At 48.4% G+C, this 15,297-nt stretch overlaps 1 protein-coding gene across 1 annotated transcript in view; it reads left to right on the plus strand.

Moving 5' to 3' along the window:
• The first annotated feature begins 5,888 nt into the window (after positions 1–5,888).
• Positions 5,889–15,297, plus strand: part of FNDC5 (fibronectin type III domain containing 5) — a 45,554-nt gene continuing 36,145 nt past the window's right edge. Inside the window, exon 1 of the mRNA XM_015417767.1 lies at positions 5,889–6,424. Within this exon, the coding sequence (XP_015273253.1) occupies positions 6,328–6,424 (97 nt within the window). The 5' untranslated portion in view covers positions 5,889–6,327. The remainder of the gene's footprint in view (positions 6,425–15,297) is intronic.

Here is a 15,297-nt window from a genome sequence, read left to right on the forward strand (position 1 = left end):
CTTTTAGAATATCTGGTCTTCTTTAGCTGCCCTGATGGTGCATGGAGGCTTTTTAAAGCACTTGCCTAGTTTTGTTTTCCTCTTGTATTTTTTGACTGCCCAGGAAGTGAAGATTGAATTGGTGTGTGTGTGCTGGTGCCATAGTTTGCATTGGGCACAAAAAGCTTTGAGCCAGCCCTGTGGGGTAAATCTGCCAGTGGGGCAAATCTGCCAATACGGCAGCAGTTGTCATGGGTCAAGACATAATTTCTTCCTAGAAGCATCCTGGCAAGGCCAATCTCGGATTGGAATACAGGACACTTTCCAGGCCTCTTGAGAGCCACAAGTTTCAAAGCAGTCTTCAGGTACCTGATTTCCAGCCCAGTCCTGACACCTTCCTGGATTGTTCTTTGTTTGCTTTCATTTGAGACACGCAACTTGGCTTGCTTACTTGAGCAACCTGCCTGTCATTGCTGGTTCATTATATGTGCGGTACATTGTGCCAGCTCCGTCCCCTCTCTGCATATGCTGGAGCCTTCTTCACAGCTAGCAAAACACAAAAGTGCTAAAAATGTGGCATTGCTCAGCTTCCATACAAAAGCTTTGCCTGACAATCACTGAGACTCTAATGACACATCTTGCAATTAATATTGGATTCATAATTCCTCAGGAAGAAAAGCAGTGAGCAGGCCACAAGAGAATTCCCATCAGAGGCCTTGACAATGTGTCTCACTTGGCAGCCTAAATTGGTTCTAAAGCTTAATTCTCAGCTCTACCTGGGGGAGCCAGTGGATTTGTTTTTTGAATTCTCTCTGGGATGGTGTTCTGACCATATGCTGAAGACGAGTTACCCCTATAAAAAGGAAATTTTCCCTCTTTCTACTTATGATTGAAAGTTTGAGTAGCTTTAATCAGTGGATTAACTAACCACAGCTTTAGTTGACTAATCTATGGAGCCAATTTATTGGTGGACTTTTAAGTGAATAGAAAATCTTGTTGAGGTTTTTTCCCCCCTAAGACCTTTTTTTGTTTTGCTGTGTCATGAGCAATTAAAAAGGCCACTGTTAATATTTTCTTTCATTTAAAAATTATGGGCTGCTTTTGTTTATTCAATGGTAAGCTCACACTTCCTTTATCAGTCCAAAATGCCACCTTCATTGAGGATTGGTAATATGCAAAGATATCGAATACAACTTATTAACGGTATAAAGGGCTGAGGATTGATCAGTTGAAAAAAAATCTTTCCTTGGTTGACAGCTTTATCTTTGATGTATAGGTCATTTTGGGGCACTCATCTGTATTTAGTGTTCATGAATGCAGAACTAGAGGGAGGTAATTAATATATTCTGAATGTGGAGTAGAAGGGGTGGGGCTTTCATGTAGGGAGTGTTAGAGGAAGGTAGTGTCACTGCTGAGAAGTCATAAGAATGAGAAGGGGAAGTGGGAGGAAGTTGTGGACATAAGGTGCTTCCTCTTAGCAACAGTTCTCTTTGCAGCTCTTGTTTCCACTGCAAACGCAGAGGCCATTGGAACAGTGATGGGGTATCTCCTTGGCCATTTTCCCTGCACTTTCCTTGCCTCAGACCCCCCCACACACACTTCATCTCATCCCACCGCTGCCATTCTTCAAGCAAGATGCTGGAGAGACATATTATCAATTAATTTACTTCATTTATATCCTACTCCCTTTGTTTGGGAGCCACAGCAGAGCAAAATAGCCACACAGAAGCCACCTCTGAGATTAGGGTGAGGAAACCAGATGGAGCCAGAACCCCTAGGATAATTCTGAGGAATATATTTCAGTGTGATGAATTTAGATTCAAGTCCAGTAGCACTTTTCTGACCTCGATAGCCCAGGCTAGCCTGATCTCATTGGCTCTTGGAAGATAAGCAGGGTTGGCCCTGGCTAGTATTTGGATGGGAGACCTCCAAGGAATACTAGGGTTTGTGACATGGAGACAGGCAATGGCAATGGCACCTCTAAACACCTCTTGCCTTGAAAACCCCACAAGGGGTTGCCATAAGTCAGCTATGACTTGATGGCACTTTCTACCACCACCCAGTAGCACTTTAGAGATCAACCAGATTTTCAGGGTATAAGCTTTCAAGAACCAAAGCTCCCTTTGTTAGACCAATTAAGACCAATCTTATTGGTCTCTATGGTGCCACTGGACTTGAATCTAGTTCTTCTACTGCAGACTAACACAGCTACCCTCTGACCCCAGCAAGAGAATTAGCCAATAGACCCAGGCATTTTGAATGGGTCTTATGAAAGTCTCCATATCTGTTTCTCCAGCATCCTGAAAAGTCTACAAAATTTGGGGTGGACCAAGAGGTGTTACTGTACTTGGGTTACTGGAAAGACTGTGATGGGGCCTGGTGGTGGAAAGTGCCATCACATTGCAGCCAACTCATGGTGACCCCACAGGGTTTTCAAGGCAAGAGATGTTCAGAGATGGTTTGCCATTGTCTGCCTCTGCATAGCAACCCTGGACTTCCTTGGTGGTTGCCCATCCAAGTACTAACCAGGGCTGACCCTGCTTAGCTTCCAATATCTGACAAGAGTGGGCCAGCCTGGGGGCCTTGCGAAGAATAACACTTGTGCAAGATGGGGCATTGGCTGTGATCTTGTTTGGCTGTCCTTTGCAACAAATGCCTTTGAAATACAGCCTCAGCCTGATTGGTGCCTGCAACAGGCCTATGGGAACAAGTTGAACCACGTGACCCCTGCAGTGCTGGCAGGACTGCAGAGTTGACTCAGATCCAGGTCACAGAGACAACCAGGGCCATTAGTTGCTGATCAGGAGGATGAAAATTTCAGGTGCCTGTGCAGCAGCTTCTTGGACTCCTCTGCCTCCCTGCTCCACTCCCAGCTTGCTAGAGGCCCATTCCACCTGCTCCTTCCAATTGAGCCTGCAACCGAGTGGCTCTGCCTCTGGATTCTTTTCGGTAGTTTTAGCAGCGCTGACTTAAAGGAACTCTATAGAGTTTTCAAGGCAATGGACAAACAAGGGAGGTTTGCCATTGCTTGCCTCTGAGTAGCAACCCTGGACTTCCTTGGCGGTCTCCCATCCAAGAACTAACCAGGGTGGATCTTGCTTAGCTTTGGAGATCTGGTTGAGGCTGGAGTGGCCTGAGCCATCCAGGTCAGGGCTTGGATGAAGCTTACACCATTAAAACACATCAGGCAAAATGAAATGACAGCAGCTCCTATATGCTAAAAAAGGAGAGCGAAGGTAACCTAGAAACAAACTGTGTATCAAAACTAGTATAACCAGGAGACAGAAATATCAGCGGTAATAAAATCAAAATTAGTGCTCGCTTCGGCAGCACATATACTAAAATATACTAAAAATCAAAATTAACCCCCCCACACACACACAAACACATGTGCAGAAGCTTCTTGAAAACACTTTTTTTAAAAAGCAAGGTTTTTCCCCTTGGCACCTGAATCTTAACAAGCTTGGCACAAGATGAATCGTTGTGGGCAGCAAATTCTATCAATGAGGTGCCACAACAGAAGAGACAACTGTCTCTGGTTGCCACCCACTTTTTCCACAGAAGGGCTTAAATTACAGGCATGTGAGGGGGCATAGCTCAGCTGTAGCACATCAGCCTGATAGAATATCAGCTTGGCATCCAGAAGGTCCCAGGTTCAATCCCCAGCATCTCCAGCTAAAAAGAAAATCAAGTAACAGGTGATGTGAAATGCCTCTTGCTGAGTCTCTGGAGAACTGCTGCCAGTCTGAGAAGACAATACTGACCTTGATGGGCCAAGGGTCTGATTCTGTATGAGGCAGTTTCATATGTTCATAGGCTCACATAAGAACAGGTCAAATATCCATGTTTCAGGCTGTTAACAGCTTTAAAGGCTGAAAGAGCCAGCACTTTGAACTGTGCTTTGGAACAAATGGATAGCTCTTAAAATAACACTGGCAAGAGATACTCTGCATTATAGCTGACACCCGCTAGTAGTCTTGGTGCAGTGTTTGCAACTGACTGAAGCGTCCAAATGGTCTTCAGAGGCAGCCCCAGGTTGCGTGTGTGCATCTGTTCTAGAAGTGATCAAAGCACCCTGCCCCTCTCAAGGAAAGGCCACCGTTGACACACCACCAGAAGTTAGCAAAAGATGCAAGATGCCACAGAGGAGGTCTAATCCTCTCTCTAGGGACTGCATCACAAGGCTTGGGAGCTCCCTCCCCCCACTAAACTAATTGCTGTCTGGCTATATTGTCAACTGAGAGCACAAAGCAGAATACAGAAGAAATTGCCTTACATGTAATCAGACCCTGGGACCATCAAGGACAGTATTGCCAACTCAGACTGGCAGCAGCTCTCCAGGGCCTCAGGCAGAGCGGTCTTTCACATCACCTTCCACCTGGTTCTTTTAACTGGAGATGCTGGGGGACTGAACCTGGGACCTTCTGCATGCAAAGCAGAGGCTCTTCCACGGAGCCACAGCCCCCTTAGCTCAGTGTTGACTTGGGTTAAGTGCCAGTTTATTGGGCCTCCCTCATCCCACAACGTTTCTGTATCTGTGCAGAGAGAAAGGGTGGCATATAAATATTTTAAATATTTCTTTAAAGTCCTTGTTCAAGACATTTCACTCATCTCACCCGACTCAGCCACAAAGGAGAAACAGGTGATGCTTCTCTCCCTGTATAGCCTCTCCCCACTGCGGTTTCGATGCTGCATGACATGGGGGACAGGATAAAACCCTGCAGGACTCTATAGCAGAAATGGCAAGGAGCAGTGCTGCTGATAGGATGAGAGAGACATCCAGGAGCAGTGCCCTGACACCCGTCTTGGCCAGCTGGTCCAGACAGAGACCATGGCCAATACTGGCAAGAGTTCCAGGATGGCTACCAGAGCCTCTGCTCCCTGTCTGTTGGCGAGGTTAATCGGATCAGAGGAAGTGAGGTGGTCCCGAGACTAGGCCGGAAACTGGATTGCAACTAGTCGCTCACCCAAGAGAGCTTGAAGGTTCATGACCACCACCCTGCTGAGCACCTTGGCATTGGTAGGCCCCAATCAGGGAGGGGTATCTCTCTAGGAAGTCTTCCATCTTCCTTTGTGGTTGTTCGAAGAGTGCAAATGAAATGGGATCGTTTTGATTTTCTCTGCAAATTCCTTCCCATCTTTGGAGTAGCTATCCCACCTGCATAAAAAAAAATTAAGGCCAAGTTTGGAGGATCACAGACAAGGAATGTCTAGGGAAACCTTGCTGGTCTGTGGTCCACTTTTTGCTTGCCTGTTATTATGTAACACAATGTAAGTCAGTGAAATACAAGACTTTCCCTTGTGTTTCACTGAACCTTGTAGAGAGACCCCCTCCCCCCGCCCAGCACAGTTACCCCCCTTTGCTCTGTTACGTTCTTCCGAAAGGGTGGCAGGTGACTTTCCTTCAGCTAGGGAGGGAGGGGAAGGAGTTTCCGCCTCCCCCAGTCTGGAGTGCCTCCTTGCCTCCCCTCCTGTCTCTCCAGCCAATCAAGCCACAGACAGGGAAGGGAGCATCTTCCAGGGAGGAAGGCTGAGAAAGGATCGCGGGTCTGGTGTGTAGGAAGGCGCAAGGAAACGCGGTCGGCTCGCCGGATCGAACCTGCGCGATCCCGTTTCCCTTCGGCTAGAGCCTCGTTCTCTCATTCAGGTTAATGACTGAAGGGAGGAGGAGGAGGAGGGGCTGAAGACCACCACCCTCCCGGGTCGGATCTGGGAGCGCGAATCTTCGGGCAAGGAGGGGAAGGGCGGCGGGAGAGGGGCCGGGGGAGGTGGGCAGCAAAGCAAGGCTTCGCGGGCGGCTCTTCTGGAAGGGAGGGAGGCGAGGAGGAGGGTTGGAGGGCTCTTCTTCCCCGGCACCTTTCCGCTCTTTCTTTCCATGAATGGAGCTGCTCGCCTGATGGTGGAGACGGCCCGCGGGCGGCACGTTTGCATTTTGCAGAGACTGAGCCGCTCCTCCAGCCGCCGCCGCCGCCGCCAGCACCCGCTCTGCCTCTCTCCGCCTTTGCATCCCCGGAGCCCAGTTGCCTCCCGCCGCCGTCGCCGCCGCCGTGAAACTTTCTCCGGTGACCGAGCCGGCCTGTCGGCGCCGCCGAAGCCGCTGCAGGAGGAGGCAGAAGCGGCGCCCCTTCCTCCCGCAGGAGGAGCCATGGACCGAGGGGCTGCGGCGCCGGGGAGCTCTCCGTGGTGCTGAAATGCCTTCGCCCAGTCCGGCCCTGCGGGAACGGGAGCCTGGCTCCTTCCCGGCCCTCTGATCTGTTGCCGCTGGGTGGAAGGCTCTCCTCTTCCTCCTTCCTCGATGCTGGATCGGGACCATTGGGGCTGAAAGAGCCATTCCCATGTGGATGCGGTATGGACCGCCGGTGGAGGATGGATCAATTGCTTCTTTACATCAATGCAGCCCTCCTGGTTTATTTCAACTGTGCCAGCTTGAGTCTGGTGGATGCAGGTAAACCGGGGGGGGGGGGGGGGGGGCGTAGTGGTAATGAGTGCTGACAGTAGTCACAATTTCTCCCCGCCTCCCTGTGCCTCTTGGTGCTGCCAAGAATGGGTGTCTTAATTCCTTGATGAAGACATTCCCCTGAACTTCCCAGACCTGTTGTGTTCTCTTGCAGCCTCTGAACTCCCCCACTCCCAAGTAAATAGCTTTCCTCAATGACCCATCCTGTCATCACGAGACCTGAGGAGGTTCTGCAAGGGAAAGGGGAAATGTGCATTTAACCTACCAAACTCACTGCTGCCTGACTCCGAAAGGGCAAAATAGTACCATAGCAACATATTTTTAAAGGGATTGGACAAATTTGTGCAGGATAGATTTGTTCATTCATGACTGTTAGCCACACTTAGTTTCAAAGGAGCAGCACCTCCAATTTTTTGCTGCCAAAATGACTGCCCTTGTTTTCCTCTTATTAAACTGGGTTTGAGAATGGAAGTCAATAGATAGTCCACTGACCTTTTCTTCTACAGTTTAAGCTGATGCCATCACATGCCAGGGAAGGCATCTGGTTTGCTACTTGCAGAGGTGAGGTTTTGGAACTAAATAGGTCATGGTCTTAGCTGCCAGCACTCTTCCTGGCAAAGGCATCAGCTCTGTTTGGAGTAGCTGGATCTTGGAGGAGTCCTGAGAATTCCACATGATACCTGGTTCAATTCCAAATTGCTCTCCCATTAAGTATTTAATATAGGTCAGTGTTCAGAATAGCATGCTGGACAGGGCAGCCTAAGGGGTTGGCAGCTGGAAACCCCAGTGCTAACTCTGGCCCCAAATATCAGCAGCTGTCTCCCCAGTTGTTGATCCAGAGCAAAAGGCTTATGGATAGACTTGTTGTGGGAACAGGACTGGGTGACAGGTAACAACAGAGTAGTGGACCCTGGCCCACCGGCCTCCATTCCCTCCTCCAAGTGGCCATCCTGTAACACTAGCTGCTGTCCAAAGTGGGAAGTAAGCCATTAAAGTAACATATTGTAGCAAATCTTATGAACATCCCAGGTCTTTGATATATCATTCCATTGCCGCCTGATGCAGGATCCTTGGTGGATGTAGGAAATTCTGTTGTGGGAATGTAGAAGAACAAGAGGGAGGTGGTCTCAGCAGAAAGATTCATGTTAGTAGATCGATATCTTGAAAAATATTGACTGGAGTAAGCAAAAGAATCGGGGTCTGGTCTCCTGACTGTGTCAGCATGTGGGTGTAGGTGACATTCGATGGCTGTAGACCATAAAGTCAAGCCTTGGTATTTCTCAGGAAAAGCAATACTGTATAAGATGTTCAAAGATGAGGTGTGATTTGCAGTATGCAACCTGTGACACCTTTCAAAAGAACCTGTTTCAAAGGATTTGTAAAGAGTACTCACAATTGGAACCTTAGACCTTAGTCAGACACATTAGTGAGTGAACCCTTGAGTCATGGAGACTCAGAGTAATCATCAGATGGTACGAAGGTCTGAAGAAATGCCCAGGGATGGTCAGCTGGTAGCCCTGAGCAATTTTTTTCTGGCCCTGATCAAGCTACTGCAAAACTTTGCCCCAAATTTAATCAATCTCTCTCTCTCTCTCTCTCTCTCTCTCTCTCTCATATTTTGTATGTGATGCCACACATAACTGGGAATCACCTTTGGCTATCTGCCATCAACATTATTATGAAATAAGACCAGTTTGTGCAGCAAAACGCAACTCCAGCACTTGGGACTCTCGTCAAAAGAATTCAGTAGGTTCTATAGATAGAGAAGTTGGCCATATTTGCTGTTAGCAAGTGAACTCTACAGCAGGAACTTCTAAAAGGACTCTATAGGAAGCCCTTTTCCTCCCAAATAAATGGCCCTTCTCTTATTACATTTATCAATATTTCAAGAAAAGGGGTGTGGGCCAGTCCACGTCCTTTATGGCATTTCAGCATCCTGATCATTCCTGAGGTGTTTTGGTGGCTGCACATCTTGTAGGTTTCAGTGTGGATGAGAGCATTTGACTCAAGGGACCCAAGTTACCTGGGACTTTTCTGGGATTTGGTAAGGCATTTAACAGGCTGTTAGTTAGAGACATCCACACCACACACATAAAAAAGATTCAGGCCTGCTTGTGGCTTCAGATCACAGAATGCCACATTTATGTAAAGGATCTCTGCAAGAGGACCTCTCAACATTCTCCTGGTACTTTTCTATTTTCCAGAAGCTGTATTAATTAAGTTCATTTCAAACAAGTTCAAATTTATTATCAGTGTTTTAAGCCAGATGTATTCAACTGCCACAAGGAATCTAGACTCTGACAGAAGGAGTTTTGTTTCCTGAAAAAATCTTGAGCATTCACCTTTGAAAATTTCCTAGCTGTCATGGCTACAGCGGAAATAATCAGGATATGTTTTGCCAAGAGAGGATTAGCCATTTAATTTACAGGGGAAGTTTTGGGTGGGCTGCTGGCAGCCAGGAACAATGAGAACCAGGCCCCAGGAGATCTGCCTGTGGGGCAGGGACCTCTCAACTTAGACTTGGCCAGTGGCACCAATGATGGCAGCAGTCCAAGGGAAAGTAATGGGTGCATTGGCACCCATAGTTCGCACCATGAGCCAGGTCTGAACTGAGTGGCCTCCACCCTGCTGTCTTGTAACGCCACAGGAGCAACTCTGCCTGGCTTGTTTCTGGGTCATTTTAACTTCCCAGTCCACCCCTGCATTTTTAAATCACAGCGGTGAAGTGAAATCATATAATTTTGTAAGAATGATTACACAAGCTAATCACACATTGAGCACCAGCTTTCTTTTAAGTGTGGAATTTAGGTTTCTTTGGCATGGCTGGAAAGAGAGGGGGGTGTCTGTACCCTCCAGTGGATTACAGGGCCCTTAGAGCTGAATTTTGTTTCAGAGACGTATTGCAAAACACAGTGTGCATTTGTGTAGCTGGAATTGATTTGAAGCTGAATGACATGATAGGAGATGTAGACTCCTTTCTAGAGTAGCTTTGCATGTGTGTTGCATACATATGTTTCCATCTATATGTTGAGTGATGTAGTGGTTAGAGTACCAGATTATGATCTAGGAGACCTGGGTTCTAATCCCCACTGTGCCATGGAAGCTTGCTGGCTAGCCTTGGGGCAGTCTCTCTCTCTCTCTCACTCGCTCTCACTCCCCCCCCCCCAGTTTGGTGTAGGGGTTAGGGGCATGGACTCTAATCTGGAAGAACTGGGTTTGATTCCACACTCCTCCACATACAGCTGCTGGTGCGACCTTGGGTCAGTTACAAGTTCTTTCAGAGCTGTTCTCTCGAAAGAGCACTCTCAGCCCCACCTACCTCACAGGGTGTCTGTTGTGGGGAGGGGAAGGGAAAGGAAAGGAGATTGTAAACTGTTCTGAGACTTCTTCAGGTAGTGATGGGCAGGGTATAAATCCAATCTCTTCTATCTGCCTTCTCTTCTCTCTCGCTCAGCCTAATCTACCTCACAGGGTTGTTGTGAGGATGAAATGAAGAAGAGGAGAATGATGTAAGCTGCTGCTTTGGATCCATATATGGAGAAAGCTGGACTATAATTAAGTAATATAATAATAATTTTCTCCTGTTTTGTGACCTAAATTAATTCCCAAAGAGCAGATTCCAGGACTTAATATTGTATAGATCTCTCACAGATGCCTGCCCTTCTGATTCCAGATCTGTGGAGTATGATTGTGTCAAATCCAGGGAAGACACTCTGCACATGCTCAGTGGCAATTTGTTCTGTGCTGCTGCTTTGCATGTCACAGACCCAAGAAGGTTCATAAGATGAGCAATGGCTGTTCCTGTGTCTGATTTCAGCCCTGCTTTTGACACGTGCTGTCCACTGACCAGCAGTTTCATTCAGACTGTAACCCTGGGCTTTGTCTACTCATGCAAAAGCATTTTGCTCTCTCACACTTTCTAATAGCAATTAATAGCTTTTAAAACACTAGGGGTAGAGCTGGACCCAACATGCAAAACCAAACAAGGTTACTAGGATGTTTTGCGCTGCCAGATGCTGCCCTCAGTTGAATGGGGTGGCACACTGTCTAGGCACAGCACATTTTTGTTTAGGGTCCATCTGCTACTCGCAGCATGTGCTAGGACAGATGACTCTCTGTCTCTCTTACATGCACACATGAATGTTAAAGGTGTCTTTGGGTATGACATGGCTGCCCTTGACTGATCTTGATGCGAAGGAATGTGGGACTCCGGAAGTGCCAACGTCTGGGAGACACCATTGAAGATTTATGAAAGTGTCCTTAAAAAGAAGGAAGGAGGGAGGGAGGGAGGGAGAGAATGTTACACACACATGCCAAAGGCCTTGGCAATTCTAATCAGCACTGGTTTCTCCTCTGCTGTATCTCACTTTATCCTTAGCTCACCTCAGATTTGGCCATTTCACTGTTTGATGCTAAACACGTAAAGAGAATGAAATAAAGAGCAGTTTTAGCTGGCCCCCCTGCATGTTCCTTAACTGTGTATGTGCTATGGATCTGGATGTTGTCTGAGACTGGCCCAACTCACTTTGGGTCCTGAGGGGGAATTTTATATGGCATCGCCCATATGCACAATCCCCTGCAATGTTCTCTTGCTTCACAGGGCCACAAGCCTGACCAGGGCCCCTGGGATCTAGTCTCCCTAATCTGTCCCTCTTGACAGCCCTGCCCGGGAGGAAAGATTAGTCTCCCAAGTCGGCAGGGAGTGTGGCTTTCAGGCTGGCTTTCCTTCTGTTTTTATGAATGATCCTGGGACCATCATTTCTGATGACAATGTTGTTTTTGTGTGACAATACACTTTGCAGCCATTCCTTGATAACAAAGCATGCTCACTCAGAGGCAAGTCCCACTGAGTTTTATCGGGAGTTCTTACCAAGTAACAGTGCACAAGGTTGCCACTTTATAGACTGTTATGAATGCTTATCCCATCAGGACTGATAGTAGCCTCTTATTTATCACTAGGAGCCAGGAAGGAAGACTGCTAATCCATTCGGACTATTTAAACTAAGTGGACAAAGCCATGGCAAGGGTTTACGTGGGGGAAGAAATTCTTACAGATATGCTGGCTCTCGCAGATCTCTAGCTGAGAACATTTTGAACCTGCAAGGCTGGACTATTCTTGGTCAAGTTGTTTAGGGTTCAGCCATGACAGTGTCATTTGAGCTACTTGGCTGGGGAGCATCTGCCTCCCCAGGCTAAAAAAAAAAATTAAAAAAGGACAGAGGAGGGTCATCTGGAAGGTAAGAAGCACTGCTGCACTTCACAATTAGTTCCTGTCTATCTTTCTTGTGCATGTTTATCATGCCTCCAAGAAACTCAAAGTACCACACCATGGCTCTCTCTTTTCCTATTCCTTTCATCCTTAGTAATGTTGCAGATTGGTCCAAACAGTCCCAGTGTGGTTCATGGTAGAGTGTTGATTTAATCCTGGATCTCCAAGGTCCAACACTGTCAAGACTACATCTCACTGGGGCCCTGACCTGCATAGCCCAGGCAAGACCGATCTCGTCACATCTTGGAAGCTAAGCAGGGCCAACCCTGGCAAGTATTTGGATGGGAGACCTCCAGAGAATACCAGGGTTGGGAAGCAGAGGCAGGCTATCGAGCCACTTATCTGAATGTCCTCCATGCCCCAATAGGAGTTACCAGAGGTCACCATGATTTCCAGGCATGGGCACACACAAAATGCATTAAAAAAAAAAGACTACATCTCACTGAGGAGGTGCCCTGCAGTAAGGAAATGCTTGGACAAAGGACAGTGGTGATCACCTCCAGTTTGTTTGATTCCTTCTAAGGGACCGTTCTTCAGCATTTTCAGATTTTATGTTTAAAGCCAAGCTTCTAGTCCTTATCCCTGCAGAGAAAAGCTTAGCAAAATGTTGGTGAAAAGGGGAAGCTGATATCTGGGCATTATGGAGGGATCATGGGTCTTTGTCCTTTGCCTATCACTACTGTAATCTGCACTCTCCAGCCCCTTCCCCATTCCGTACCTCCAAAATTTTGTAAAAAGTATTTTAGGTCCTTTGAAAGCCTGCCTCCTAGCAACAGAATAGGATGTGGAAAAGAAGAAGAAGAAGAAGAGATTGGATTTATACCCCGCCCTTCACTTGGAGTCTCAGAGCGGCTTACAAACTCCTTTCCCTTCCCCTCCCCACAACAGACACCCTGTGAGGTGGGTGGGGCTGAGAGAACTCTGACACAACCTGCTCTTTTTCAAGGACAGCTGTGCCAGAGCTTGTGACTGACCCAAGGTCACATCAGCAGGTGCAAGTGGAGGAGTGGGGAATCAAACCCGGTTCTCCCAGACTAGAGTCCGTGCACTTAACCACTACACCAAATGGGAGAGCCATGTATTGAGGATGGAACTTGGCAGCAGTCAGGTGTCAAAGCTTATCTGCATGGGGAAGCAGTGTTAGGGTTGCTAACTTTGGGTTGGGAAATTCCTGGAGATTTGGGGAGGGGAGGGACCTCAGTGGGGTATGATGCCACAGAGAAGAGATTGGATTTATACCCCGCCCTTCACTACCCAAGGGAGTCTCAGAGCGGCTTACAAACTCCTTTCCCTTCCCCTCCCCACAACAGGCACCCTGTGAGGTGGGTGGGGCTGAGAGAACTCTGACACAAACTGCTCTTTTTCAAGGACAGCTGTGCCAGAGCTTGTGACTGACCCAAGGTCACATCAGCAAGTGCAAGTGGAGGAGTGGGGAATCAAACCCGGTTCTCCCAGATTAGAGTCCGCGCACTTAACCACTACACCAAACTGGGTCTATATTATACATCCATCTCAGAATCTGGGCTTTCTCAGGTTTTTTTTGGGGGGGGCAGGACTTGTACTGCTTATTTTATTATATGTCTGCACAACTTGTGACCCCCTGACACACCCCACCAGCCATCTGTGGTGTTTAGTCCCATGCTTGACAACACCCCTGTTCTTGCAGCCGGCCAAAACAGAAAGCACCATCAAACTGCCTGTTGGGATCCTAATGGGCCAACCCACATGGCTGGTGGCTGGATTCAAAGCAGCCTCTCACAAGTTGTGCAACCCTGCTTGCAAAGCCAGACTGGGGAGCTGTGTGTACAGAAAATGGTGCTGAGTATGGTGTGGTGTGTGGAAGCCCCCCACTCCCCCGTGAAGAATTTCCCCAACAGCACTGGCTGATGCGTGCAAGGAAAGGCACATGGACAGGTGGCAGGTGAGGTAAACAGGTGTGGGGGGTTCTATGACAGTGGGCCCCACCAGAAGCCCTGTGACCTGGCATCTGCCCCACCTCAGCCTAGGGTGACATGGGCCCTGTGGCTCATGACTGGCGGATGTAGTATACACTGATGCAAAAATATACAGCCACAGAATCCCACTTTTCTGTTCCCTTGGGGCAACATTTCCACTTCTTTTAGTTTGACCATTTCTGTCCAGTGGCCGGGGTGCGCGTGCGCGCGTGCGCGAAAAAGAGTTGCCAGAACTTTCAAGAGGGAAATGAAGTTTTCAATCTGTATACTGAAAACTCATGAACTTTTAAACATGTTGAAAGGATTTTGTCAAAGAGGTTCTGGAACTCTGTTCCAGTGCATTCCCCCGGAAAAAAAGCCCTGCCGGTGGCTAATCAAGTCTCAGTTTGGTTGCTGCTGGCAGAGGTGGCCCACACAGCACATATGCTGGCACATTCTCACCATCTATATATCTAATTCCCAACATTCCCCCTCCGTGCGGATATCTAAATCAGCACATCGGGGGCTCTTGGGGGTCAGGGAGGTTTTCCTGCACGTTTGGGGCAATCCCTATATGTGCAGAAAAATCTGAAAACTTGGAAAAAATATGTGGGGGATATTTAAATCCCCCCAAAAGTAAAAGAGCGCAGGAGCAGGGAACGCTCTGAGAACGGCTTCGCCACTGCCGCCAGGGAGGGGGAGGGGTGGGAGAAGGCTTGGCCAGCCGGCGGCTATAAGTCACTCAGCCCTCATGCCACCTGGGGGGGGGAAGTTTGGGGGGCCCAGTTCAGGCCTCGCTGCTGCTGCCGCTGGGGTAGGGGGAGGGGAGAGAAAGTTTGGTGGGCCAGCCAGGCCTCGCCACCGCTAGGGAAGGGGGGAGGGAGAAAGTTCGGTGGGCCCAGCTCAGGCCTCTCGCTGTAGGTGCTGGGGGGGGAGGGAGAAGGCTTGGAGGGGCGCGGGCCTCGCCATGGGTGCCGGGGTCAGGGGGGGTCAGGGGAGAAGGCTCACCTGCCACTGCTTCCTTCTCCTCCCGTGGAGCTCCTCCTCCCCCCACCCCCGCAAGTATCGCGGGTCCCCTTTCTTGTCTATATGAACTCTCAGGGTCCATACAGACAAGGAGATGCAATTCACAAATTCTACAGGATGCCCACCACACAACCCATGGTTGCAACAATCCAGGAATGACACACAGCAGCCTTAAGCTGGGAACCCCTCCCCCAAATACACACACACACCCCTCCCATGAGACTTGTGTGTACATCTTTTGACAAATGTGACAGGGTTAATTAGAGCCATGTTGTTGGTCTGGCCTGTGAACTAAACCAGAAATTACTGGGAGGGGCAGTCAGCAGCAGAGAATAAGAAAGTGAATTGGGCAGTTCACAGCAATTGCACTAGCAAAGCTTCCTCCCCCCCCCCCCCTTTTACACGTTTGCCACTAATCTCAACTGTTGTCTGCTCACAGCCATTGCCAAAGTAATCATTAAGTCATTTTTAAAGCTTGTGAATATGATTTAGGTCTGTAATAAGACCAGGCCTCGGGCCTGTGTGGCTGTTTCTGGCCCTTGTGCCTCTGCAGAAAAGCTTCCCATTATTCAGAGGTTAATGGAAAAGGGAAGTGAACTGTGCAGAATTTTTTTAAAAAAATGACTCAAAAG

Source organism: Gekko japonicus, unplaced genomic scaffold, assembly GCF_001447785.1.
Source record: "Gekko japonicus isolate JY-2015 unplaced genomic scaffold, Gekko_japonicus_V1.1 scaffold203, whole genome shotgun sequence".
NCBI classification, from domain to species: domain Eukaryota; kingdom Metazoa; phylum Chordata; class Lepidosauria; order Squamata; family Gekkonidae; genus Gekko; species Gekko japonicus.